Source organism: Excalfactoria chinensis, chromosome 19, assembly GCF_039878825.1.
Source record: "Excalfactoria chinensis isolate bCotChi1 chromosome 19, bCotChi1.hap2, whole genome shotgun sequence".
NCBI lineage: Eukaryota > Metazoa > Chordata > Aves > Galliformes > Phasianidae > Excalfactoria > Excalfactoria chinensis.
Window position 1 is genome coordinate 5,018,150 of NC_092843.1, and position 24,721 is coordinate 5,042,870.

The following is a 24,721-nucleotide window of genomic DNA, read 5'->3' on the forward strand; positions in this document are numbered from 1 at the left end:
AAGCACCAAAACAAGGGTCATTCCGTCTCCATGCAAAGAAATGGATGCTGAATAATATAATCCTCCCCTTTGTGCTGTAGAGAAGCAGATGCTTGTTTACCAAAAGCATCAAAAAAATCACCAAGAGGCCGCCGGATTCTGCTCCTGTAATAGAAGGAAGTTATCTGCTCACTATTTTAACTTCTGCAGCACTCAGCGCTTTCATTCTCGTCGCATCCTCCCTGCACACGAGGCCTGTCTGATCCTCAAAAGGCAAAATAAGCAGGACGCCCTTCCAATCAATGAGGTGAACACAGCTCTGGACCCATGTTAAGGCTGCAAAGCAAAGAACCACAGCATCACTTCAGGCTGAGCCCACAGTGGTACCCAGCTCCAGGAGCAACGCTGAGCCAATGCAGGGCAGCGCTCTGGTGCTCTACAATCAGTGAGACACCAGGAAATGTTCTCCAGATCAAACCAGGGGATCTAATTCTGATGCATTTCAAAACACAGACTGAGCACTGCTTCCCAACACAACTCTTTCCCCCAGTGCTGCAGTGAGTTCTTCCTGGAGGTGAACCATCGCAACTCCGCTTTTCTGCCCGCTCTCTGAATGGGGATCAGCTTACCGGGAGCCCTTTAGCCCTGAAATAATTTCCATCCATCACTCACCATGTGCCACGTTAAACAGAAGCTGACGGGCTGTGGGGTGTCTGACAGCATCGCTGCATCCCAGGGCTTAAGTAAAGGCTGAAAGGAAGGGCGGGCAAGAGGCAAAATGAACACAGAGACACGCACGGAGCAGAAGCACACACACTGCGGTGTGTCTGTATGGACACTTACAGATCACCTAGCAGCGTGGAAGCAGCACTGCTTGAACCAGGTACACAGGAAAGCAAAGGAAGGGAAGCACAACCACACGCTGCAGCCCCAAACACAGCCCTGTGGCTGTTTGGAATCCATGATGCTGCACATGACCTTACTGCTATTACCCCCATCTGACTTCCAGCTAAAGGTGAGCTCAGCAGCGCTGTTTCGAGTGCATTTACAGCGTTCCTAACTGGACACGAGGAGCCTGCAAAGTTCCACTGGGCTGGTCTCAGACTGGAAACCCATTAAACAAAGTTTTGTTTTACAAGGGCTTCAACTCCAAAGAGCGGAAATCCCAGCCGTGTTTACCCACACTGCAATCAGGTGCTGAATTTCATCAGAATTAGCACTCCGGGCACTTTGGAAGCCAAGTTCCTGCAGTTCTCAATGCAGGCCTTCCTATTTCCTACAAGTACTCGATCCCAGTTAGAAAGCACGCATTGCAGGAGTGGGGTTGGTGGAACGCTGAGTGCGGCTGTGGGGCACAGACCCAGGATCCCAACAAGAACAGAGAGTACCCTGGGAAAACCATACAACGGATTGGGTCGGAAGGGACCGCAAGGAAAAGGCTCTTAAGAGAGCTTGAAAAATGGCTCTAAAATAGAAATTTGCTTAATTTCGAGCTAGAGAGACTTATCAGAGACTCTCGTAACCCCCAGCTCACAGACTGCTGCTTACCCTGCTCGTTCCAAGGCACACAGATATTCCTGTTTGCTTCCCAACAACTTTCCCAGCACAGACAAACAACAGCAGGGCAGGAGCAGTGCTGACAAATTGTTTGTATTTAGGCAAGCTGGCTCTCCAGCTTTGCGACACACACAGGAATGCAGCTGCTCTGCTTTGCATTGGGTTTGGGATTTCTCCACTTCTTTCTTAAAGCAAATAAAGGGAGAAACGACAACAAGAACAACCCCAACAACAACAACAGAGCTGCCAATGAAACTCACTGAGCTTTAAAAAGGAAAAGTGAGAAAATCAACCGAGGGCACCGAGATCCAACAAGCATGCAAGATATGGCCACAGCAAGGTCCTGACAGCACACAGAGCCCAGCTGGAGCAGCACAGCCCGTGTAGGGCCTTGGTGTGAAGGGTGTGAGGGCTTCACTGCTAAGTGCCAAAGGTCGTTTGCTTAAAAGAAAGGACTGAATCATTCGTGGTTCAGCAGTCTGTGGATTTAACCTACTTCTTAGATGGCTTATTGCAAGGAAAGCAGGAGACCCCAAAGGGCTGAGTGCGATGTTGATGAGGGTTGGATAAGCATGGGATAAACAACAGAACACGCTGAATAAGGAGCCTGTGGGCTTACTGTGCCTAAAAACACCCGGATTTGAGATGCTGCCAACACCAAGAAGCTCTCAGGGCAGGATTCCTCCATTCCCCTTAGCTGACACCAGAGCACGGCTGGATTGCAGCACTCACCCACACGGACTTCTCTCTTCCCCAGCTGCTATCACTTGATGCCTGTGATGCAGAGAGCTGCTCCCTGCCACAAACACTGGGATAATCCCACACAGAGACCATTCCCAGGCTCCAGTCACTTCCCCACTGCACACACAAAGCAACACAGCGACTTCTGAACGCATCACCCTGTGTATCTGTGGAAATAGAAGGCTTCAGCCAGCTGCTATGAAACACCATGGCTGGAAATCCCAATTGCAGAACAGCTCTGTACATATCAGACCCATTACACTGGAGAAAAACTATTTGCTGAACGTCTTTTAAGCCCATAAGGGCCGATAATTTAAATGCTGTTTGCCAGAGTGATGCAGAGGAGACACCGGCCCTGCACGGCTCATCCAGACGGGATCCTGAGCCTTCAACCCTCCCTGACCTCAACACAGAAGTTAGAAGCAATGTTTCAGGACAGTCGGCATGAAGTTGTTGAAGATAATTAAGCAATAATTTAGCTAGGGGCTCTCTGACAAAGGGACGAGGGAGCGCAGTCCTGTGAAACAACCCATGCACAGGCCCCCAAAGGCCCTTTTCTACTGATTAATCTCACTCTGGTCCTTCTGCTTTGTAATCCTCACAAACATCCAAAGCATTTCCAGAGTCTCCAGCATCCGCAGAAGCTGCACGAAGAGGCAGAGCTCCGAGGCAGCCCCTCAGGGACCGCTCTGTGGGAGCTGGCAGCCAGCAAGGCTTCACTGGGCTCTGTGCTCCCACCAGCAGGCACAGGACTGCCCTGCAAACCCTCCTCTGCTGACCCAGGCCTCACTTTGTGGCTGACAACCACCTCTGTCCTCTTCCCAACCCCCCCCCAGGAAGCATCAGTGAGACAAACTCACTCTGGGAGCTTCCGGGGAGTAAGAGGAAAAAGCAAACAGGAAAAGTACTTCGGAACAACAGCACAGCCCCGGCTGAGTTAATGATCAGCTCAGCAGGAAGCACGCTGCTCCTACCCAATAACTGCAACTTCTGGGCATTGCTTTTAATAAGCAGAGAATAGCACAGATCTCTTACACGCTGCGTTTGATCTCACAGAAGGATGGGATGAGCACAGCAGCCTTGCTGCTGGCAGCCTGCGTGCTTCCATCGCTCTGCACACACAGCTGGAAAGCTCCGTGCGGGTGCTGACACTGACACTGCACTGAGCCCCGGCTTGTGAGCATCAGCCAGAGCTGGGAGTGGGGATGGGGATCACGGCTGCTCCCTCCGGGCATCTCCAGCATTGATCCTCAACACAAAAGCAGAACGCTGACAGAGGTACAGCACTTAGAGATGCGATTAAAGATTCCCAATAACTCGCTGCTTGGAGGAGCGCAGTCTGGTTGTGCTGAGAGGTCGAGAGGTTTTGGCAGCAGGGCACAGCGAGTAGATAAAAAGTCTGCAAGGTTTCCTGCGTAGTAAATAAACAAATACACAGCCAAGCGTGGAGCAGCCTCACACCCCGTGACGTCAGCACACGAGTTGAGGTGTGTCACCCGGACGGTGCTTCAGAGAGCAGAGGACGTGGCCACAGGGCTTTGAAGATGGAGGAAATGGGCAGGGAGGGGAAGGACGGGGCCGATGCTGCCTGGGTATGGGGGCACGGCACAGGGAGTCCTCATAAAAACTATCAGTTAACATTTTGTAACAGGAAATGGTGGTATGAAGCAAGCAGGAGAGCCGTGGGAAGCAGCAAGTTCACAACGTCAGCTCCATCTCAGGCTGCAGAAGCACTGAGGATGAGGCAGTAACCAGCACTGGGGTGCTCCAACACGTGGGCACGGGGAGGGCTGTGTGGCTGCGCCCAGCAGTGCCAGGTCCTACAACTGCCTGCCTGCATCCCTCGCTGCTCACAGGGATGGTGACACAGTGATGTGTCACAGCAGCACAGCTGGGGCTTCCCCAGCACTGCACGGCCCAGCCCTGCTCCCTAAATGAAGAGGAAGGTGGGCAGCAGAAGGATCCAGCATTATCACAAGGCCACGGGAAAAAACACTTTGGGACACTGATAATGTGCTAAGATACCTAAAACTTGGCAAAAGGAAAAGGAAGTGATCGCAGACAGGAAGAGCTGATCTATGGCAACTTGTCCAGGCTTCTCCTGCAAAAAACCCCTTTGGTATGTGCACGCTGTCTGAAGTCCTGCTTTTTTCCTCCTGTCTCGCCATCAGCTGCTGCAGAGTTCCATGAGGCTGAAAGGAGTTTTGAATCCCACACCAAAGAGCTGCAGCCATGAGTTCAGAGCTTCTGCCAAGCGTAAGTGTTTGGGACTGCAATGGGAGCCCACGTGAACCCAAAGCAAACGAGCCCCCGAACAGCTGACTCTGTCACTGCCTAAAAGTGTCAACAGGAGAGATTTCTGCTGAGCTCTGACAGCCCGAGCTGACCGGCCAAACACAGCCTGCACTGAAACTGGAGGTCCTGATTGCATCTGGGTGACCACTGCCGTTCTCATTCCACAGAGAACACATTTTCAGCAGAGCAAACCAACCAAAAATGAGATTTTTAGGTCTTGGCCATAAAGAAATAAGGACACCTGATACCATCTGAGCCTTTGGGAACTTGCTGTTATAGGAGCAGTCCCTCATTACGCCAGTCCCAAGCAGTGCCCTGATTGTGAACGCTGGGCCCATGTGAGCACTCTGTGACTCTCGCAGCCCTTAATCTCCCTGTCCAGGAGGACAGCACAGGCTGCCTGATAACCCCTATCTCCCTCCCCAGAGAGAAGGACGGGTGTTCCTTCCTACCCGGGCTGCCAGTGTCCCCATGCCCTGCCCGGCCATCCCCGCCGTGGGTCGCACGGGGCATTTCCCATCCTGCTCCCGTGGAGTTTCGGGTACATCGCTGTTCAACCTTCGCTACCAGCAGCCGCAGGGAATGCTGTAATACAACAGGCTACGCCACGAGGGGCTCAAAGCGGCTTTAAGTACTTCGGGTCGTTTCTGAAAGGCTCAGAGACGCGGAACGGAGCTGACTGCCCGCGCTGCTCCAGGAACGGCAACGGAACGGCGGGACCGATTCCCCGGCGGAGCTCAGCCGGGGCGGCCCCTCAACCAGCTGCCGTGCGGGATCACGGCGCGTGGCCGGAGCGCGCTGCTCGCCGGAGCCTTACCTACGGCCCGCAGCGGGCATCTCCCCCATTAACCCTTCCCAGAGACGCGACTCGAATCGTCCACAAAGGAAGAGATGGTTGGGATTTGTCCCAAAGGGTCTGCGGGCTGAGCGCACGACCGGCAGCAGCCTGGGCTGCCTCCGGCTCGGCAGCAGGAAACGAGCTCCGGAGCGCCGGCAAAGCGCGGCAGGAAGGCAGGTGAGGCTGCGAGCTGCACCAACGCTGCCGGCCGGGAAAAGTTTGCTGAGAGGCGGCGGTGGCCGCGGCACGGCGGGGAAGGGTCGGCGAGGGGCTGCCGCTACGAGAGCCCCGGGCTCGGTCCCGCTCGGTACTCACAGCTGAGCGATGGTTCCCTGCGAGATGACGGCGTTGTCGGAGAAGTAGGGGATCATGGCGAAGCCCCGCAGGCAGCAGGTAGGCGGCCGCCCGGCCCCGCGGCATGGGGAGCTCCGGCCGCCCCGCTGCTCCGCTCCGTTCTGCCCCGCTCCGCCACCCGCCGCACTGCGCAGGAGCGGCCCGGCAGAGTCCAGGCCACGCCCCTTCTGGTTACGACCACGCCCCCATTCGCGCTAAGCCACGCCCCTTCTGGGCAAGGCCACGCCTCTTTTGCACTCGGCCACGCCCACCGGCACGCACGTGGCGAACTCGGTGCGGGAGGACGCGAGCAGCAGCGGCGGGGGCTGCCCGTCGGTGGTCGGTTCTTTGTTTTCCTGCCCCTCGCTCTGGGGAGGGCTAAAAACTCGAGGCAACGCGGTGAGCGGTTGTGGGAAAGGCAGGCGGCGCGTAGGAAACGACCTCAATTTCTCTCCTGCAAGAGAGGGGAAAGCGTTCTTGGCAATAACTTTCATATTCAGAAACTTGAATGCGTCAAATGAGAAGAGAAGCAGCTGCCTTTGGGCGCTGTTCCATCCTCAGCTCCATCGCTCCTGAGAGGGTGGGAGGAAAGGAAAAGCCTCAGGGCAGGAACCTGGCTCAGGGCTGCAGGGAACGTGGAGCACCAAAGGAACCTTCGTGCAGTACTCCCCCATTACAGCCCAGGGAGGGAGAAGGAAAAGAAAGCCTGAAGCCAGCTTGAGCCCCCTTCCCCATAGGAACACCAGCCCAGCAGAGGGGATGCACAGCTGGATCCAGTCCTGGTGCCTGCTTCAGGTCAGATGCTGCTGGGAAAGCTCCCAGCCAAACACACCTCATGGGTGCACAGGGGGCAGCCGAAGCAGAGCATTGTATGATGCTACAAGTTCCACTCAAGTAAGTGAGGTTGGGTTGTGTTCATGTAAGCGGTGTCATACAGCCAAGAGCACATTGCTGGGAATGGTTCCTCACAGCTGTGAAAAAATACAAAGAATGCAGTGCCAGCTCAGAGCTGTGCCAAAAAATAAAGTCATTTTGTTGGACAGAAATGGAGTCGGTTGCAAAAAGCAATGGAAAAATCAGAGCAGGAGAGAAATGGAGGTAACCCAACCCTCACTGGGGTCAGGAGGCTGGCAAGAACCTCACACGCCACACTGACACATACCACACGTTCACAGACTGAAAAACAACCCCACACTTCTGCCCTATTCTAATGAGAAACTTAAGGGCTTTATGCGCACGTTGTGTAAGGCCCGATGAGTTCAGATATAGTCCCAACAAAGGTCAGAGCTGTTACTTGCAACCACCATTAAAAAGGCAAGCCCTTGGAGCTGGTGAGAACTGCGAGCAGCTACTGCTAACACAGATAACAGATCTGTACATGAATTCATCCTGCGTTAATACCACCAAGCACTGCATCTCTACATGGGGGGGATGGCAGCAACACCCCGGGTTTTCCTTTCTGAAACACCAGTGGGAAATGCTCGAGGAAGTGCAGGAACTGAAATCTGGACTCATAAAAGGTATCTGATAGGGTTTTGTTGCCGTAAAGGTGGGAATGCTGAGGCTGACACTGCCCTCAGGTCACTCTGTCAGGTTCACACTTTGATTACCAACCCCCTGTTTATGCACCACTTGCACACTCTGCTCTTTAGGTCACAGCTCAGGCACAGCCCTGGTTTGTTTGGGTGTTTGAGCATCCCACACTGCAGGGTTGGGACAGCTGGGGATGTGATGGAGCTGAAGCAGGACGTGGGGTACAGGACAGCTGCTCCTCACTGCCAGCAGGTGCACTCTGCTGGGACAAACACAGCTCAAAGCACACAGAATTGCAGCGATGACAGGTAACAGCCTAAATCACTGCGTGCTGCAATAGGGCGCGTGAGCACAGCCATTCATCACCACCTGACAGGATGTAAATAGGTCTGTCTGGGGTCGGAGTGCTTCCCAGGCTGCTCCATGAACTGCAGTTTGCTGTGGGGGCAGGGCAGTGCTCACCTAAGTATCAGTCTCCCTCTGAAAAGACCCAACGAACATCATCTATTACCATCGTGCTTCTGGAAATGTATTCCAGTGGGCAAGAAGGGTCTGGTATCACTTCAAGTTCACTTGAAATGAATGCAGGCACTCTATGCAAAAGCAATGGATGTTTTTTTTTTTCCTCCAACACAGGAGGAAGAACCAACGGAAGGTGCTATAACCATAACCTGATGTGGTACCTCATTTAGTGGGTGTCAGCCCTGCCCTCAGTGGGGGTTGGAAGTGGATGAGTTTTGAGGTCCCTTCCAACCCAAACCATTCTATGATCCTATGACTGGCTGTGTAAAGAGAACAGTGGGATGTTGTCAGATGTAGGAATTTTGGCCTAGATCTATCAGCACCAGTGGAAGAGATAAGGGAAAGCAGAACCTGGCTCCACGTTTTCAGACTAAGAAGAAAGCTTCCACACAGCTGCACTAGGAAACCTCCCCCACCACATCCTCTCTCCAGTGGGAAATGAGCTGGCTTCGTGTCAGGGCCAATGGGGAATGAAGGTCTTAAGAGGGGTCTTGCAGGAACACGGTGCCAGATTCCAGCTGTTTGAGGGCCAGAGGATGTAATGCCCCTCCTGTGCTGCCATTCAGCAGGACCTGTGCAGGTTGAGAGCTGGGCAGAGAGGAACCTGATGAGGTTCAACAAATACGAATGGAGAGACCTACACCTGGGGAGGAATAACTGCAGCCAGCAGTACAGGCTGGGGGCTGAGCTGCTGGAAAAGGAGCTCTGCAGAGAAGGACCTGGTGGTGAGCAGGTTAGCCATGAGCCAGCAGTGTGCCTCAGCAGTCAAGAATGGTACCAGCATGCTTTAACCATAAATCACTGCAGCAAATCTATAGGTAAGAGACCCATCCCTCAAGCAGCAACTCCTGCATGAGGTTCCTGCTGCAGACCCACTTCAGAGGGAGGAGTGGGGCAGTAAGAAAGGTGCTGGATGCTTTCAGCACAAGAGAGGGAGACAGCTGTGTTATCTGGTGTAATTTATCAGGAAAACACGAAGCCATTACAGTAGCAGTGGTCATAAACAAGCTGATGCACGCAGGGCAAGAACCAGATACTGGGGAAGAAACAAAGGCATGCCACCCACCAGGCACATGGCAGCTCTGTTACACACAGCAGGGAAATCTAACTAAGTAATTAGAAAAGAGGCTGTATCTGGTTAAAAGTAAATATAAATACATAAAAAGGGAGTGGGGAGGCAAGAAGAGGGAAACCATGCAAAACTCTGCCCTAATCCTGAAGAACCAGTCAGAACAGGAAGCCACGCTCTGAATTTGGTTATTTAAGCTGTCAAAGAGTGTTTCTGTTTTCAGCTCTTGTGCAAAGAATCAGACAGGAGCAGAGGTAGGGTGATAAGCATCACAGGAGGAACAGACCTTGCTTTTAGAGCCCGTTTGGTCAGCTGCCCATCGTGATCAATGATCGGGCTTCTCAGGTGAGAATTCAACACCTATTTTGCAATATTATCACTTCATTAAACCCTTCCCTCACAAAACCCACGCCCAATCGTTGTATAGTTTACTTATTGTTGTATAGTTTACTTATCTCAGAGGGTCTGACACAAAGAGGTCAATCTCAATTACACCCACCTTACAGCTGCAGAAGCAAAGAATGCAGCAGGGATGGGAGCAGCGGTGGCTGTTGCTCCTTTTGATGCTGGACATGGCAACACATGGAGAAGCTTTAGCTGAAATGCTTCTAAATAGTTAATCCAGACCTTTGCAAACCACTGCAGCACTGCTCCAAGTCCAGCAAGGACAAAGCATGCCAAAATGAAATGTCTGAGATCGTAAAATAGGTGATGTGTTATTTGAGTGACCTATAGAAAAGAAACAGGTAAATCCTCTGAAATGTCAAACCTAATCCTATTTATAAATTGATTTTAAAAAGGAATGTTTCTGATGCAAGGATACCAAAGAACTGAAGGGCGGTGAGTCTAGAAACTCTTGTCCAGGCTCTCAAAATACATTTAAGTGCTGGGATTCACACAGAGCTGAGAACTCTGAGGATCACTGCTCGGCTTCCAAGCCTTGACAAGGTGCCCTTGGGGACCAGAACTGTTATTTTGGAATCTCCCTTTCTATTTACAACAGGAGTCTTCCTCAGCATTGACTCCTCTCCCCTGGAGCACCTGGCTTGTGCTTGGCAGGAGACAGAAACATGCCTGGAATCCCGGTCAGCCGCTCCTTCACCGTCCTCTAAAGCAGCAGCACAAGTGCATGGGGCAGCTGCCCTGGGTGAGCAGACCCACTTGGTAGCTAAAGGATCTGACCCTCCTTCATTCCTTGCACCTCCTAGTCCTTGCTCCTCATTCTCCTCCACTAACACACTTTGAATAATAAATCAATAAACTTTCCACGGACCTTCACACTTTGCACACACTCCCTGCTACAGCATAAGATCTTTACCTTGTAATCTCGTTGTAATTTGGCAGTGTAACAGCTAATACTGATTTCCTTGTCCAGCTGTGAGGATCAAGTCATGTCACTGCTCACTGTGAATCACAGGCACGTCATTGGACTGGACCAAACTCAGTGCAATCACAGAAGGCTGCAGGTAGTTATTACCAACCTAACCAGAGAATCATTCAAGTTGCAGTGGACCCCTAAAAATCACCTGTTCCAACTCCCCTGCAATGCACAGGGACACCCACAGCTCCATCAGTGCTCAGAGCCCCTCCAGCTTGGCCCTGGCTGTCTGCAGGGATGGGGCACCGTCCCCTCCCTGGTCAATACGTGCCAACGCATCACCACACTTACCATGAAAAAAAACTTCTTATATCCAATCTAAATCTTTTCTTGTTAAGTTTGAAATCAGACCCTGTTAAAGAGTCTGTCCCCTTCATTCTTACAGCCCATCTTTCAAAACTGAAAGGCCGCTAATGGGTTCTCCCCAGGAATAAACCTGATTTCACCACCAGTGCTATACTTTCGCTCACAGTTTGCTGACAGAACACCCAGCTCTGAAAATGAAGACTTGCATAAACTACAATGTGTGGCCCACAAAATGCTTCCTGGAGGTCAGCTGGTAGATGAACAGAACGCTTCTTTATCTCGGTGTTCCATTCTACACAAGCAGCTGTAGTAAATGCCACTGGGACTGGGCTGTCACTGAAAGGAAAGGCAGAAAGATGGATACAGGAAATGCATTCTAAAGATAAGGTTAGTGCTACAGGAGCTTAGTAATCTCCGGCATGGATAAACACAAGCTCTTCCGTACCCCGCACACACAGATCCCTCTTACTGGAGGTCTGGAGCTAACCAAGTGCCTCACAGACCCAGCAGAAGTTCCAGCTACAGCTTGAGTACCAACAAAACGAGTTTGGCAGCTGCAGCAACAAGCAAGGGAAGCAAAAAGCAGGTTGAGGAGCCAGAACACCCGGAGTGTGGCTTTTGGAGCCCCTCATAGCACAGGATGTGCCCAGGATAACAGCAGTGTCAGCAGCCTGCCCACCAAATGGTGACTGTCCTCACCTCCCCAATCACACGCCTGGATGGGGTGAGTGAGCCCTGTGATGAGCACCCATTGCCATCACCCTGCACCCAGACACGTCCCCAGGCACTGAGCAGCCTGCAGTGGGTGCCAGTGCAACCATCCAGCAGGCAGCCCTGCAGCTCACCTTGTGCAAGGAAACCCAAGCACCAATTCCATGTGCTATCAAGGCAGTTAGAAACAACTCTTACACTGTTAGCAACCATAACCTTCTGCATTAAATTGCTGTCTCCCACTCCTAAAACAAAAGGTGTTCACTCCCAGCTTGAAAGCTTGAAAGCTTGAGGCGTTTTGGCACATCCAGCTGTTATCATAGCAGTAATCTGATTTGCTTCCCTTCCCAGCTCACTCCTGGAAGGAACTCCTTTGACTAAAACAACAAACCAGAAGGTGAGCACACACGGGCTGCAAACCTAACGCAGCACACCTCCCTCTGGACTGGGGTAGAGGAGCACTTCAAGAGAACGTTTTCATGCAATAAACTCAGTTCAAGGCAGGACCCGACTGCTCCTCTGGCACCCTAAGGGAACACAGGCTCCACAGCTTGCCCTGAGCACACGGACTTCAGCCTGACTGAGCACAGGCCATAAAAGCTTAAAGACTTCCCTGCGGTCCCTGCAGCTGGCACTGCTTCCTGCTTGGTGTGCTGCAGGTACTGAGCAGCTTCAAATGCTACATTTCAGCTCAGAGACAGCGTTGGGAAAATAGGCACCCCTGCAACCAATTGAGCTATCCTGACAGCACACACAGCCCTGGAGATGTCAGCCTCCAGCAAAACAAAGGTCCTGAATCCTTGCAGCACCAGCACAGGGCAAGCAAAGTCAAACTGATACACCAGCTGGTGTTAGCACAGCTCGAAGCTGTTTATGTGGGCATTTTAGGTGAGTATTAACAGCACTGAGACGATGCAAAGAGACTGTGAATGCACAGGTTTGTTAGAGTCAGTTCAGTGCGGCAGCAACAAGTCTGCAGACAGCAGAGGAGCAGGCCAGCTGGTTTACAGCTTCCAGATAGCCCAATAAAAATGTCTAGAAGGCAGTTATGAGGGCAATAAATGTAATAAATAGATTGCTCTGTACACCTGCTTATGCAGTAGCTCCCTTCTTAGTCTCATTAGCCAAGAATTAGGTGAGAAGGACAGGCTCAGTCAGGGGCTTGTGCCGAGGACTCAGGGATCCCACCCCAAACCATAGGACTGGTGATAGCAGTGACCTCCCCAGCTTCTCCTGGAGCAGGGCTACGGTGTGCTGCAAACATCAGGCACCCCAGGGCAGAGGTGAGGAGGGAGCTGTGGGGACGGGCAGAGCAGAGCTGGGTGCTGCTGCTCCCTTCATGCCCACAAACCCCAACATGGAGGCGAGTGCGGACTCGTCACATCTCCATAGAGCAGGTTTAAGTTCAAACAAGGTCTTCACGCTTCCTTCCCCCTGCTGTGAGCCTCCAGTCGATGCAATCACAGCCCTTAAAGACTGCAAACAGGTCAGCACCTGGATAAGTTGTTTTCAGGTATGGTGGTCTTGATGCATCTACCTTTAAATATAGTTCAAGTTAGACACTCAGTTCTCTGCCTCTTTGGAAGACGGCTGCTCTGAGCGCTACTCCCTCGTGCTGTCACACTGCCAGCCTCTACTACACATTCCCCTTCACCTCCATATATGCTTCTTATCTCAGCAGTGAGCAAAGGCAAACAGCAGAAGCCTTTACACCAGAGCCCGCCCAGCCAGCCACAGCACTGGCAGCTGTCGGGCTGGACCTCAGCAGCACATCTGCCATTTGACAGCAGTGCCAGGACCCCAGAGGCAGCCCCAGGAGGATGGGAAAGTGGGCTGTGCTCCATCTGCAAAAGCCTCTCGATACCAAATGTGTTTCTGTGCTTATGCTTAGGTCTTCATCCAACTCCCTCACAAGTAATGCTAGGCCTATATGCTACCATCCCATTTAACAAATACTGATTTTTTTTTATTAACTCAAACACGCTTTCAGCCACAGCAATGCTCTTGCACTCAATGGCCAATTAACAGGCTGAGTTTGGGCACGCTTGATGCCAGCTATGCTACCCTGAGGCAGTGATTAAACAGATTTTACCGGGAGAGAAAAGGAGTCCTTTGGAAGAAGAATTTTATGCATTAAAAGAAAATTCCTACCTGAAGCATTGGCAGCTCCAGGCAGGTCCCCAGGCTGCACCTCTGGCTCGCCCAGGTCAGCAGCAAGCAGTACCAGAGCCCTTCACCAACACCACACCTTGTCTTTAAAGCCAAACTCAGTCCATGGCCTCACCACCGTCTGGATTTTAATAGCTGCTGCTTGCCGTGCTCCCTTGAAATTGGGGATTAGACAGACGCGTTCCAGAGCTGTTTATAGATGGCTGCTGCTCCTCCTCTGCAGCACCTCAGGTTGATGACTTACCGTGTTTGGCTCTTTCTTTTATCCCACTGTAATCACGCATTCAACAGCACCCATGTGTCTGCAGGAGGGACCCCGGCTCAGTGCAGCTCTCTGGGCACAGCACTCATGTCTCCAGCAGCAGGCTGTCACCTCCTCCCCCAGGGAGTTACTTCAAGTATATGAAAAAACCTCGCTTGTTTCAAAGCTAACCTACAACTACTGCTGAGTGCCCGCAACAATTACATCCCTCCCACCCCCCCAGTATGTTCTGTATGCTACGAGGTCATGAGCCCATCTTGTGACTGCTGGAAGGCTGGGAGGGAAATTAAAAGCCTGAGTTGAGCTGAGTTCAGCTCCAGCCTTTGGGACTTGTGTTTTCCAGCTTTCCTCACAGCCGTGAAAGATGGATGATGAAGAAACATCACCGAAGGCGAGCAGCCACCGTTCCACAGCCAGGCCACTGCACTGAAGTCATGGGATCGTGCAGCCACAGCTGCTTCTCCTTTTGCAGAGCCATCTAAGCTGGTCCCGAAAGCAAAGCCCACATTGCCCTGAAACCTTTTAAATAGTGAAAAATGACAGTTTCCATTGTTACCTACCCACACAAACAGCATTAAACAAAGAACAGCCAAAGAGCACGTGAAGGGAGAACTCTTCCACCTTCGCTTCCCCTCTACTCCCCCAGAGGGAACCTCACTTCTTGCATAAAATTTGGCTGCAGCACTTTTAAGCCAAGAAAGAACTCTTGCTGCTGGAGAAGTGACTTAGTTCTGCACTGACTTTGCTTATTGTAAGCATTAAGTTTAGCTGCAATAATGCTTTTGATGGCTGAGAGGATAGGAGACGAATCTCATGACTTCAAGAGGCCTGCTGTTGAGATGATGGCTGCGTTATGAAAATGCCATTTACACCCATCACAATTATGTGTCACCATTCACACCGACCCGTCCACTGCGTGCTCTGAAGGCACAGGGTCACCCGGCACTTCTAGGAACGCTCATCACAGACCCCAAAGGTGGATGGAACCACGAAGGTGCAGAAACACAGCACAGGGGTGGCTATCACTGCTGAAACCTCTCCTTGATCCTCCTGCTTGCTCAGGGAACCCCACACCACTTTTGAGGACAACGAGGAGTTTATTAATATCAGAATATTCTGATCAGGGGCCAAACCCCGAGAAACAACACCCAGCAGTGGGAGACAAGGAGTCCACCGCTACGACGTGCTCCCCAAACAAGGGGATGTCTGTGCACACACGAAGTCACCGTGCTCACAACTTGCTACAGGCACAACAGCACCTCTGCAAACAGCACTTTGGGGGATAGACTCACTGACACCTTTGTGAACTGCTCCCCGTGCACGTTTTAAGGTGTAAACTGATTTTTTCCCCATTTCCTGATGCAGCAATGCCTTCACTGGGAGCACTGTTCAGGTCGCTGTTAAACAATGTGTTTTTGTCTTCTGTTTTGGGTCGCTTTTTGCAGCCAGGTACCCACAAGACAAGTTACATGAGATTCACAAGAGGCAGAAAGTTATGGTGGATACAAAAATTCCCAAGTCAAACAAACACAAAGAACAGCATCCTCTAAGTGACAGTCTTACCTCCTGGGCTGGGACCGGCATTCTTCTTCCCCGCTGTCTGCCTCCTGTGTACATAGGAGAGGAGGGAAAAGAAGAGTTAATACGCTTTAATATATACAGCACCCAAAGATTTGCATTGCACTGGTTCGACAGCATAAAGCAAAGGAAATCCTCGCTGCTCCTGCGTGGAGCTGTCACTACCCAGCAGCTCACTTTCTGCTCAGCTGTCACTTCACATTCCCTCAGAGCCCTCTTAAAACTCAGCACAGGGGAACTGGTGCAACTGCAGGACCTGCCGTGTTCCCTCCCTGGCAGAGTCACAAAACCAGCATGCAGTGAACCTACCCTATGGGACCCGGTGCACATAAAGCAGGAAACCCTACGTGACACAGCAGGCAGACCTATCTCAGCCCACAGCAATACCTCAGTAGAGAGATCTCAGCCATTAATTGCATGTCACAGCACATCTAAGCACCTATTGCCAGGCACTGGCTAGAGATCGGGTACAGCATCTGTTTTTAATCAGTGAAAACTTAGGATGCTTTATGCAGGTCTGCATAAGAGCTGCAGTGCTGAAGGGCACATGCAGGAGAGCAGGGTGAGCTATGGGCATGGACACCTCTGCAGAACACACAACCCGACACATTTAAGTGTTGGGCACCAAGCAGAGGAGAAGTGCAGTAAGTTTCTGTTTCTCTTATTTAAATGATCTGAATCTGTGGGTAAAAGAGCAGCTAGAAAACACATGCTTCCTGCAGCTCGTCTATTTCTAAGAACAGAACGAGAAATACCATGAAGGAGTTCACGCGGAGCCACTTCCAACCACAGCTTCAAGCTAAAACTTGCAGACCATCCACCACAAGCAAGAGCTGGCACAACTGCCTTCTACTCATCACACCTTAGAAGCGGCTCAACGTGCCAGCAGCCTGATAAGGAAGCCGGCAGGCTCACCTCCTCCCAACATGAGTACCCCAGTGAATCCCACGGCCAACACAAAGCAAGCCGTGGCAGCATTCAGAAAGGGGCAGAAGCACGGGGGAAGAGCAGCCTCCCGAGGAGCTGAGCTGCCATTGCAGAGCTGTCATTGCAGAGCTGCCATTGCAGAGCCACGCTCAGTTTCATAGAATCAGAGTCACAGAATGGGCTGGGTTAGAAGGAACCTCGAGGATCACAAACATCCAACCCCTCTGCCACAAGCAGGGCCACCAACCCCACATTTAATACCAACCCAGGTTGCCCATGGCCCCATCCAACCTGGCCTTGAACACCTCCAGGGATGGATGGGGGCATCCACAGCCTCTCAGCACAGCTGTTCCAGCACCTCCCCACTCTCATAGTAAAGAACTTTTTGAGATGTCAGCACTCACCCAGCTGAGTTTGAATCCCTCTGAACAATTCACTATCTACCTCTGAAAGCACCACTTGCTGTTATGTGTGTTTGTTATTGCTGGAAGTCCTCAGGTTCTGCCAGAGCATAAAGCCCCATCAGTTCCCTGTGGGTTGATGAAGTTGGTGGGGAGTACAGGAGCACACAGAGAGGTGGACAAGGGGAAGGGGGTACACGTGGGATAGATTCAGACATTAAGAACAAATTAAGTAAATGGCTCAAGAGCATCTAATTGGCTAGAGAGCAAGTTTCTCAAAACCACAGTAAGGAACACCAGCTGAAAGAGCACTCACAGCCTCTACTGACTTGTTCAAGAACCCAAACTATGCAAACATTTTTAGCATTATAATAAATGTCCATTTCCACATGCCAAAAAAAAAACAGGTCAGAGCAAGTGGTGAGCTCAGTAGGCTACAACCAACAGCCCCACAGTGACCAAAGGTTCTGAAACACAAATCATTGCCGTGGCCCTACATAAACTCAGTGGAGGAGGCCAGTCAGGGCCAACCACCCCCACCTGCCTCTGCAGAGCTCTCTTTAATGTCAGACAAATCTGTGTCAGATGTGGTTGATTGCCTCAAGTGACTGTGGAGGCTGACCCACGGCTTGGCTGCAATGACGGGTCACCCCACTAGAGGGAAGGGCAGGACAGGGGACAGGCAGCGGACACATGGACACACTGGGGCTGTGCTGGGACTCCCATGCTACACAGCTGTGGGCATCTCCAGCTTTTGCTGCCTCTGGATTCCCAAAGAGATGGAAGCACAGCTGGCAGCTGATCAGCCAGCAAGTGATTCGAACCCATAGACTCCGTGCAGCCCAGGACACCAACACTGACTGCTCCTTCAGAGCCACAGCCAGAACCAGGGCCAGGGTCCGGACTCCACACAGGCAGAACCACAGAGGAACAGACCCGGAGCCCCAGGGCAGCCCCAGGCCCCCAACCCACAGAGCAGAAGTGCGGCCTGGGGGGAAGCGCATCGCAGAGCACAGAACTAGGCCACATATTAAATGCAGTTTAAAGTAGATGAAAAAAAAAATCCATCTCTGCTCCTTTTGGGCCATGTAGGACAGAATATGCAAAACATTCATCCTGTTTGGGCTTTGATCTGCTGCCAAATGTCTGTCATCAAAAGGGCAAGGGAGAGGAGCAACATTTCTGAGCGTTATTCTGCTCAGTGCAATGGCAGTCGTTCCGTGTCACGCAAGCGGCTCCGCTCCTACAAATCTCCTTGCAGACCGATGCAGTGATAAAGAAGATCCAGTCTGTGCTCTTATGCACAGGATCGGAGGTGTCTGCCTGTGCTTAACGCCGAGAACATCAGAACGGCTTTTGTTCCAAGAGACAGAATTATGAGGGTAACATTCACAGCATTTCTAACCAGGAACACTACACACAGGCTACACCCTGCAAATACGTCCTGCGAGCCTTGAAAGTGATTCCAAAGTCATAATTGCTTGCTACGTGTGATTTTGTGCCAGCATACCTGACCGTGCAGGCAATGCCTGGGAAACGCTTCTATTGGGAGCAAGCTGCAGCCACTGATACAAAGAGAACTGCCAACCTGGACCAGGATGCCAGGTTGTTCCACTCCACGAGCATCAACACTTAGCTGACAGCACAGTCAACTTCATCATTTTGCAGTGTTTGAGACACTTTTACAGACCCCCCCATGTGCAGCAACAAATACCAGCAGCGAGAGATCCCAACTCCTTCCATGCAGGCAGAACCAGGAGGTGGATGTGAAGTCATCCTCGTTTCACCAAGCAGTTCAATTCCAAAGGGAATGCTGTGTTTTTTACAACAGTCCTTACTTACCCAGCAGAGAGGTCTTGTGCAAGAGCAGAAAAACAAAAGCTATTACAAAATGCTGTGACAATTTGAGGCCTTTTCACCTCTTAGCGAAGAGTAACTGGCAGCTTCTTATTGATACAACTGAAACTTAGAACCCCCCATAACCCACAGCAAGACTCAGATGTGATCGTGCCACCACAGAGGCCTTTTACCTGTCAAACCAGCACCACGTGAACAACTGCAGACCCAGACTCAAAAAAGGCAATCAAAGAAAAGGTCTATAATTAAACAGGCAAGCTCCTCGTTCCCTGCCTGCCAGTCCCTGGGCTATGTCCCATCCAGTTGTTCAAACACACACCAAGTGCTGCTGAGCCTAACACAGCCTTTGCTGGGAAGCAGACAGCTGCACTGGGAAATCAAAGGCTGGGCAGCAGCTGAAGCATGCAAAAACTCTTTGTTGCATCCACCGATCTCCCTGTGCATCCCTGCACTACAGCTGCACTGCGAGCTCCTCTGTGCAGTAGTTCTCCTTGGGTGTCACCAAGTATGAAGCAAGCTTTTCTTCTAACACAATACAAGTCACCGCAGATAAGAGCATTCATTGCTCATGTGGGTTCCTCAGGGCTCAGCTCAACCGCTCACACTGACACAGTGACAGCAGAGCTACCCCATGGTACCCAAGGTCTGTGCAGGACTGCCACGAGATACCCAGAGCTGCACCTGAACAGAGGCCCCTGAGGTAGAAGGGCTTGGGATCCACAGACATACACTGAATCCACATTCAGCACTTTCTGAGATGCAATAATCAACAGATTTCTACTTGACAGCATGCCCTGCGCAGGGCTGCTCCTGTCAGTGATCTCAAAGCATTTGCTGGAAGAAAACAAGACACAAACGTTTGAGCCACATTACCAATTATCTACTGCATCTTTCCACTGCAGAGATGTTCATACCATAGCTTGAGTTGTATCAATCTCTTAAATAAACTGTGTTTGCGTAAAGCCCACACATGCTGCATTTGCAGTGAGTCTGAGGTGCCAGCAACAACACTGGTAAAGGGAAACAAGGGCTGACTTGAAAATCTGGGCCAGGAAAAGGTTCCCTTTTTGTGGTAGGAAGGCTGAGAATGCACCCAAATTCACCAGCAGCAGTTCCAGGGCAGGATGGGGATGCTGAACTTCATCTGGGAGCACTCGATTGGTGCTGTCTATGGGACTCTGTCCACATGAACAGTAGATGGGCAGGCAGAGCCCACAGCTGCACCTGCAGAACAGACATCCAGCAGGCTGCAGGAATCTGTGTGAGCTGAGCTATGGAGATGGAGGACTGCAGCTCCTCGGTGGCAGTTTGCTGATGCTCCCATCCACAGGATGGGCCTCAGGGCTGGACAGAAAGCAGTGCTCTTCAGAACACCCCAGCCTCTGGAGAAGGTTAACCTTAACCACTATAGAAAATGATGAAACTAATTGACGGAGTCCCCTACGCTGCAGAGCAGCAGCTCATAGCCACCTTCTGAAATACTTACATTTGCCATCAAACACTTTAAAAATAGCAGCTGCTGCCAGGAAGCCTTCAAGTTGAACATAAAAGTGCTTCAGACAGCTGAGCTGAGCAAAGTAGGCCAGGGATGGGGAGGGGAGAGCTGCACGGTGCTGTGTGTAGCGCTCCTACCTCCCCACAGCCACAGGGATGGGGCAGAGCAGCAGCTTTCCCAGCAGTTTCTCCCTCTCCCATGGCTATTTGCATGCTATATTTTGAATGAAAACCCTTTTCCTCCTCACATTTCTTCCGTGTTTGAGGTCCCACATATGCAGCCGCTCCCTGCAGCCAAGCTTTCATTCAGAGGTTGGCATTCCTTCCAGATTGTTTTCTGTATCACTTTGCTGCATCAGTAATTGGTATATTTAGGTCAAAGACATTGTGCTCTTGCTCTGGAGAAAGAAAAAAACAAGTTCCTTATCAGAGCATTCATCTTTCTGCTGGAGCTCAGGGATTTACACCAACTTCATCCAGATTAGGCCTCACTAACAACTGCACAAGTAGCACTCCAGCATTTGGACACAAGAAGCTTCCAACTGGTACAAGAGCGAGGATGAGGAACAGCATCACACAGCCTGCCATGCTACAGCACGAGCACAGATTAAAAGGGAGATTACTGTGCTGCAGTGAAATAAGCTTGTCTGATGGGGAGTACAACAGCTTTTGCTTTAATCCCAGAGACACTCCCAAGGGAAAAAAGAAATCCCACAGACACTTCGTATTGACATTAAAAATCCCTGCTCCACACAAAGCAGCGCCGTGGATGATTTCTCTTGTCGTGCCACATTGGTTGTCACCATCCAGACAGATACAGACACCAAGACAAGAACCTGGCACCTCCCTTACAGACTCCTCTGACTTTAAGGCAGCTTTTCTGCACTGTGCCAGCACAGGCAGACACCCGACATCATGAGGACTCTGTGAAATGCAGCACTTCCCAGAGCCCTGAAGGTGTCCCTTCAGTCTCCCTTTAGGCAAAGATAACGAATGATGTCCATTGGACATCCTGAAATCTACAGGAGTTCATTTCCACTTACAGTGATGAGAAAACTCACTGACTCTAACAGCTCCAGTCTGCATACCAGGCATTGTTGCTATGTCAGGGGTATGGTTTGGGTAAGACCAAGTCAAAAGCTCACATGTAGGCCGGGGAGTTTCAGGGCAGGACTTTTGGAGCAGGACCAGCTGGGCACGGGGACAGCCTGGCTGCAGAGGTTACCACAATGAGAACCCCATCACCAGGCATGCACAGAGGTGATGATCACAGAACCCCATCACCAGGCATGCACAGAGGTGATGATCACAGAGGTGAAGCTGTCCCCACGTGGTTAGGAAAGATGGCTGCTCCACCAGCTTCTGATTTAAGACAAAACCCAGTTTCTCACTGGAATGGACAAATATTAAGTGTGGTTTGAGAAAGGAGGAGACACTTGGTTTTCACTCCTTATGCTGAAGGGCTATTTTAGGAGGAGGAGGGTGAAAGGAAGGGAGGCACACAGTGAAGGGAAAGGTCTTTATCTTGCAATCAATCAGCCATCTTCCTGTTAGCAACAAGTTCACAAATAAAAGTAAGGTTGGGGGTTTGTGTTGCACTAGGTGCACGCTCACAGCTCGATCCCTGCAGCAGTTACGTACATTAAAAACCAGGGAGCCATTCTCATGCAGGCACAGTTCAGCTCCACAGCTGTGACTTTTCCCATGGTCACCGCAGGGTCACTGGATAGAGCTAAATGCAAACCTTGATGCAATGAGCGCTATGGAGGAGGTGGTGACACTACCAAACATACAGCAGCAAGTCCGATGGCACCTCGTGCAATGGGGATGGAAGGAAAACGAGAAAGGAAAATGAAGCTGAGAAGTAACAGGCTGCAAACACGAGAAGAACTGAGCTGCATAATGACCGCCCCTTGACTTTTGGTATTTCTCCCAGCCAGCTCCTCCAAAAATCTGATTGTTATTGTTTATTTGGGTCTCTGTCCAAATTGCTGTGGGAGGAGAGAGGGGAAAAAAAAAAAAGGCAATGCTGTCCAGCTCTTAATTCTTGCAGCCATCCGGCGCTCCTCATCTGTTAACGAACCAATGTCCTGTTTATTGCAACAGTCTCCAGAGGCTGAAAGTTGAGAAAAACAGATCTTAATGAGACTCCAGCAAAGCGACCCGGTGCTGTTTCTCCTTGGCCAGGACACGCTTGCCTTCGCTGGTTTATCCAGGCAGGCAGGGCAGCCCGGCCCCACATCTCCCCCCAGAGAGCAAGCACTGGGTAAGTGGCACAGAGCTGGCAGCATCTCTCCTCAGATGTAAACCCCTGTGAAACACTACTGTGCCATAAAGGCCAGGCTGTGTCAGAAGCTGGGAGCAGCTGTCCATCCTCCCATCCAGCCGTCACTGCCCTCCTTGCTACCCACAACAGCTTTGAACAGAAGCACTGTGCTGAAAGCAGAGGAAGGACATCAGCTTTGGCACAAGGCTGGGTTTGCCTGACTCCTGCAGTTCAACAGATCCATTAGATTTGTGGCCCTGCAGCACTCAGCTGTGTAATCCCAGCTCCTTTGTGCCATCTGTTGTCCCCTCAGCAGAGCAGCCATGCGCTCTCCCCATTAACACAGTGTGCTGATCCCCCCCTTCATCTTCCACCAACCCTGCAGAATACCGGGATCTCCCCCCCAGGGGATGCACCACAGCATCGGTGGAAAAATACATGGGATGAGAGAAATGCTTTGGGACAAGGGTTGGGGACGTGAGAGGAGTGCAGGAGGCTGGGAGGGCTGAAGCCTACTGCAAGATGTTCTTAGAGCTGGGAGCACCTACACATCTTCGGGGAGCCAGGTTTAAGGTCCCTCCTAAACACTCAGTGCTCTCAGATTCTTCTATATCAGCTATGAACAGTTTCCAAGCAATACACCAGAAAAATGCCCTACATGCACACTGTGCTCCTAAGACCACCACCTTTAGTACCTCCCAGGTATGCTGCAGGTTGGGGGGGCTGTATCCAAGCCCAGAGACTGGCTGCTCTCTGACCACAGGTTGGAAGGCAGTGACCGCTGGCTGCCTTGGGCTCCTTAATCCCTAAATCCCCACACACTCTTCTTGAGGTTAATCCAGTTAAAACTTTCCCTTCCCTTTGGCCCTGACTGAGCGGCCACCTGAGGAGCAGGGTGTGCTCGGGGCTCTTCCCAAAGGCTGTCCTGCCATGCAACACAGCACAGCACACATCTGATCATCCCAAATTAGGAGCAGGTAGGTGGGGGCAAACGGTGCTCCTTAGAGATTGGTGAAGTCAGCAGGAATCAATCCAAATCCCCGAGCCGCTTTCTGCCTTAAGATCACTGGAAACAGGTTTATGCTATGCTAGGGTAATGCAATCTTAAACCAGCGTAAGCCCTTGTGAAAATCCTGCTTTGGGAGGAGAGCAGAACTTGCCTTTGAGGTCATCTCTAAATAAGACAGCTGTAGGGCACTGCTGGACTTGGAGTGGCAGAAGGAAACAGCCCCTTAGAAGCACGCTGCCCACAGGCTGCCCGGCTCAGCAAACTCTCCAGGCCATGCACTGCAGCCAGGGCTCAGAACATACACTCTTTGTGCTCTGCTTCATTCACAAGCAAGAGAAGCACCAGTCCGGTTTTGAAGTCTGTTTATCAGCATCATCCTTCAGCCTGAAGCAGCAGGACGGGCAGCCCCGGGCAGGCAGTGAGCAGGGTGCTCCTGGAGATGGCAGATATGGGCTGGGGGGGGGAAGGCTGAGCCCAGTGAGTTCCTTACCGCAGATATGGAAAGCCTCTGCTCTCTGGTGCCCACTTTAAATGCTCGTTCTTGAATGGCTGATTAGTCAGAAGTGGAATGTTTCTGCATTCACAGGGGAGCTATTTTAGGATTACATTATGAACTCTGCTTCCATTAATAGGTACATTTATATAAAAAAAAAAACAACACAAAACCAAAACAAAGGCGTTACACCCAGCAATGCATTCACCTCAACAGACTGCAGGGCTGTGCACACAAACACCCAGAGCACACGGCCCAACGAACCACACTTTGCTCCCCAGCCCCAGAGACTGCCCAGCTGCAAAGCTCTCCAAGTCCCGATGGGATGAGTGGAATCCCCACGTGCCCAGCCATGGATCCCATCAAAGGCTGAGGGGCAGCTCTGGCCGAGCAGAGCCATCCAATGCACAGCCACCAGATGCAAACAGTTCAGTCTAAATAAAGCCACAACACAACACCTCCCTCCCCCCCCCAAAAAACAACCACACACATTGTTTCTTCAAATAAATAACACTTAAAAACATGTGGGTGTTGATATCCTGCGGGTCAACATACGTGCAGAGCAACCGTAACTTCTCGTGCTCACAACCACATCTGTACCACACATGTAAGTCTGGATCAAATAACACACGCTGCCCACGTGTGTATGTGAGGACAGCCCTGCCCCGGTTCTGCCCTGGACACATATGGGGCTGTAGCTGTGCCTGCAGGAGTTGAACACCATCACCCATCTATCAGCTGTGACATCCAGCTTTCCTCTGTCCACCCCAGATGTGAGCTGCAGCATCAGCGTTCCATCACTGTAGTTTCCTAGGAGGGAGCTGTGCAGGAGCTCAGAAGGAAGCATCAATGCCAGCACTTGGCGAAGCCGTGCAGCCAAGCTGTGTGCCAGCAGCACAAGGGATGGTATGCTGAGTTTAAAGGAATCCATAATCTTGAAGGAGGGCAGGTTCAGAATGAGGAGGCAGTTTCCCACCAGTCCTGCTTTTACTAGCAGATTCGT

At 51.3% G+C, this 24,721-nt stretch overlaps 1 protein-coding gene across 3 annotated transcripts in view; it reads right to left on the reverse strand.

Moving 5' to 3' along the window:
- Positions 1-24,721, reverse strand: part of SSH2 (slingshot protein phosphatase 2) — a 77,534-nt gene that overhangs the window by 39,158 nt on the left and 13,655 nt on the right. For 2 of the 3 annotated variants that reach the window (XR_011905604.1, XM_072353292.1), the window contains exon 2: positions 15,257-15,300. Coding sequence is in view for 2 of the 3 variants with exons in the window: in XM_072353292.1 (XP_072209393.1) it covers positions 15,257-15,300 (44 nt within the window). In the remaining variant the exon portion in view is untranslated. Of the gene's footprint in view, positions 1-5,725; positions 5,896-15,256; positions 15,301-24,721 lie in introns of those variants that run through there. The other variant, XM_072353293.1, reaches the window with a different exon arrangement.